Genomic DNA, 3560 nt, shown 5'->3' with positions numbered 1-3560 from the left:
GGTCTATTAAAGGACCCTGGGTCATGCAGTTTTTCTTGTGAAAGGCCTACCAAAATACTCTTCCTACGAAGGGAAATCTTTTTCGTCGTCGAATCATGCCTGACCCTATATGCCCTTTGTGTGAACAGATGGAGGAAACCCCGGGTCATATTCTTTGGGGTTGCCCATCTGCCCAAGATGTATGGCTGGAATGCAATAGGAGACTACAGAAGTGCTTGAGCTTTGACGAGGATTTTGCATTGCTGTTTAATCATTTGTTAGGAAGGTTGGAGGAAGATGATATTCTGTTGTTTGTTGCAGTGGCGCGTCAAATTTGGTTTCGGCGCAACCATGTGGTTCATGGGGGGGGGGGGAGATGACTTCTCCTGCAGCCATTATACACCAAGCCCGAATTCACTTACATGAATATGAGCAGGCGCAAACAAGTATGGGAGCAGCAGCTAGCGGAGTTTCTCCAACAAGACCAGCATTACAGTGGCAGCCACCTCCGGATGGGTTCATAAAGTTAAATTGGGATGCTTCTATAGATGCCGCGGGAGAAAAAATGGGAATGAGAATAGTGGCTCGTGATCATGCAGGAAGAGTACTGACAACAGTTTGCAACACAAGACTCCACGTTCAGGATCCTTCATCAGATGAAGCTTTGGCAATGAGGCAAGTTGTGGAGCTTTGTGTAGAAATGGGTTGGCAGCAGGTCATCCTGGAGAGGGACGCTTTGGAGATCATACAGCATATGCAATCAAATGAAGACTGGTGGGGTAGTTATGGCTTAATTATTTGAGATGCCAAAATCAAGCTGCACAGTGTAGCAGAATGGAGGGTGGCCCATGTATCTCGTGGCGTTAATACAGTAGCGCATAGCATTGCTAAATTAGCACTATGGGGAAGCATATTTGGGTAGACGACTACCCTTTGTGTATCCAAGCTCAGGTTCAGTCTGAGAAAGTTTATCAATAATCAATGAAGTTGATTGATTCTAAAAAAAAAAAAAAAAAAAAAACGGTTCATCTGCCCACCCTTAAATATAGAATTTGCTCTAAATTAATATATATATATATATGGTTGAATAATTATAATGATGCTGGAAAGGAAAATCACTGAAACGGTAAAGGAAAGGATGCCATTTGAGGTAGAACGAGATGCGGCTAGATGGTGATAAGCTTTTCTAGCAAAGAGAGAAATCAGGCATGTTTAGAACAAGTTTGGTGGCGTTCTCCCATCCCAACTTCAAATGGGTCAATTCATGTCATACGTATTATAAGACTTAGGCTCTGTTTGTTTTGCAGTAAAATGATTTATAGAAAATGTTTTACGTATTTATGGGTACTTGACGCGACGTAAAATAATAGTCAACGGAAAATATTTTCTTTTTGATCGAAAATTCTTCTTTAAATTTAGGAAAATGATTTACGGTTTTCAAAACTGTAAACCATTTTTCGACTTTGAACATCTCATTCTAGAATCGACGGACCATGCCAAGACCCGCCCAAGATCCGCTCGGGACCTGCCTGGGACTTGATCAGGACTTGAAGGGACCCGCCAGAGACCTCGTCGTGACCCGCCTAGGACTTGACCGAGACTCGCCAGGGACCTGCCTGGAACCTGACCGGGACCTGAAGGGACCCACGCTGGACCTGACTGAGACCCGTTGGGGACCTGCCTGGGACCCGCTCGGGACCTGACCGAGACCCCGCTCGGGACCTCCCTGGGACCAGCTGGGGACCTCGCCGAGACATGACTAGGACCCACCCAAGACCTGCTCGAGACCCGCCGGGGACCTACCCGAGACCTCGCCGGGACTCGGCCGGGACCTACCTGGGACCCGCCCAGGACCCCGCGACTAGGACCCGCCTAAGACCCGACCGGACTTGCCTGGGACCAGCACGGGACCTGACCGGGGCTAGGGTTTTCGGGCATTCTTTCATAGAGATGTTGTAACATTGTCAGGTAGCCCATTGATCACCCCTAATTTCTCCAACTCCGTGATCCATTGGGAATTTCATCTTGAGATGCGGAGTTGACGTGATGGCTCTTAGCTCGTTGAGAGCTGTCCTCTCGATAATAACATTGTAGGTAGAAGGTCGGTCGACCAATAGAAAACGTACCATTATCGTCTCCTGCCTTGGGTACGACCCGACTATAACCAGTAGCTCGATTGATCCGACCCAACTATATATATATATATATAAAGATTCTTACTATTCCGATTTTACAGGTTGGAGTTTGAAAGTATTTGTTACTCACACAAGGAACGATAAAATATAGAACGACCTTAGGATGATTCTAAATCATTAAGTTGTTCCTAAATGGGTCAACTGCATTTTGAAATATCAAATCATTCAACTATGAACTTCTGAATTTATAAACAAAATATTTCTTAATCGAAACATCATGAATTGACTGAGTGTTTGCGTGTAGAACAGATTAACAACAGCAGGCAGAAACATGCAGTAACAATGTAACATACATATATAATTGAGCACAATCACAATACAAAAAACAAAAAAGGATGAAAATATCTGAAGTTTTTTAATGACATAACAGGGTGTATGACTCATCAATATTATTCATCAAATAAAAATTCAACCTAAAGTGTAAAAAACATTCCGCGTATGAAACATCATGACAGAATATTGTTAATTATATTTCTGCTCAAACCTGGTCGTTGGAGGAATTTATCATGGTGTTATTGGAAGACTTCCCTGGAATTTAACTAAACGACAGGGTTCGTGGCTCTTTTATATATATATATATTCTTGTTTAAGTAATATTTTTTGTTATAAAAGGTGGGAGAAAGCTACATTAGAACAATAGAACTGCACTGTTCCATTAATTGAAGTGGTCGGATTTGGCTAAATTTCTAAACGTGCAAATTAAGTGGACAAATAAAAAATCGATAACTTACCAAGTCTTGCAGCCTTACAGGCTCCATCTGGTGAAAAACACATACCGGTTCATTCACTAACTGCTATAATACTAGCAACCTTTTGAATTTGTTATACTTGTTGGCTTAATTCGGTTCCAAAATGTAGAGGCTACTGTTTACGGGCTCAAACATTGATATAGAATGCTCAAAATCCAATCTCCATCGTTCATAATGTGAATTCATGTGTCATGAACGTCCCTGCAAAGTTTCAACTCAATCGGATCACAAACACTTATCAATTAAGGATGTTGATCAAGGACCAACGGAATGTCCAATTACACTCCTCTGCAGGGGGTGGCTGAACATGTTGCTAGGCTGTCCGGACACCAATTCCAACAAGCATGTTTTTGCATGCAAACAAGGCCCTGTCCGAACATACACTTATCCTGTCCGGACACCCTGTACCTGTAATAGTTTTAAGTGATTTCAAACTTTGTCTTAGGTCTAGGGATTGTTGGCCTATTATACACGAATTTTCACCCCCAGAGAGTTCGTCAGAGGTTGTGCTAAGAGAGATCATATGTGGTGAGCGTTAAATTGAATTTCTTAGAGTTTGAGTTATTCCTTTAATAAATCTACGATTGAGAAGTCTATCGAAAGGTTCCGGTAAAGGATAATCACGTTGAAGAAGATT

General features: G+C 42.5%; 1 protein-coding gene across 1 annotated transcript; it reads left to right on the top strand.

The window, feature by feature from the left end:
• The first annotated feature begins 355 nt into the window (after positions 1–355).
• On the top strand, positions 356–781 carry LOC132164997 (uncharacterized). The gene has a single exon (XM_059575511.1). It carries the CDS (start codon positions 356–358, stop codon positions 779–781), a length of 426 nt encoding a protein of 141 aa, XP_059431494.1.
• Positions 782–3560: the final 2779 nt, after the last annotated feature.

The sequence above is a fragment of the Corylus avellana genome, chromosome ca11, assembly GCF_901000735.1.
Source record: "Corylus avellana chromosome ca11, CavTom2PMs-1.0".
Classification (NCBI taxonomy): Eukaryota; Viridiplantae; Streptophyta; class Magnoliopsida; order Fagales; family Betulaceae; genus Corylus; species Corylus avellana.
Note: the sequence above shows the minus strand (reverse complement) of the source record. Positions and strands in the feature narration are given on the sequence as shown.

What these genes read in the sequence shown, in the direction of transcription:
- LOC132164997 (XM_059575511.1), top strand. Translation starts at nt 356, where the DNA reads ATGACTTCTCCTGCAGCCATTATACACCAAGCCCGAATTCACTTACAT.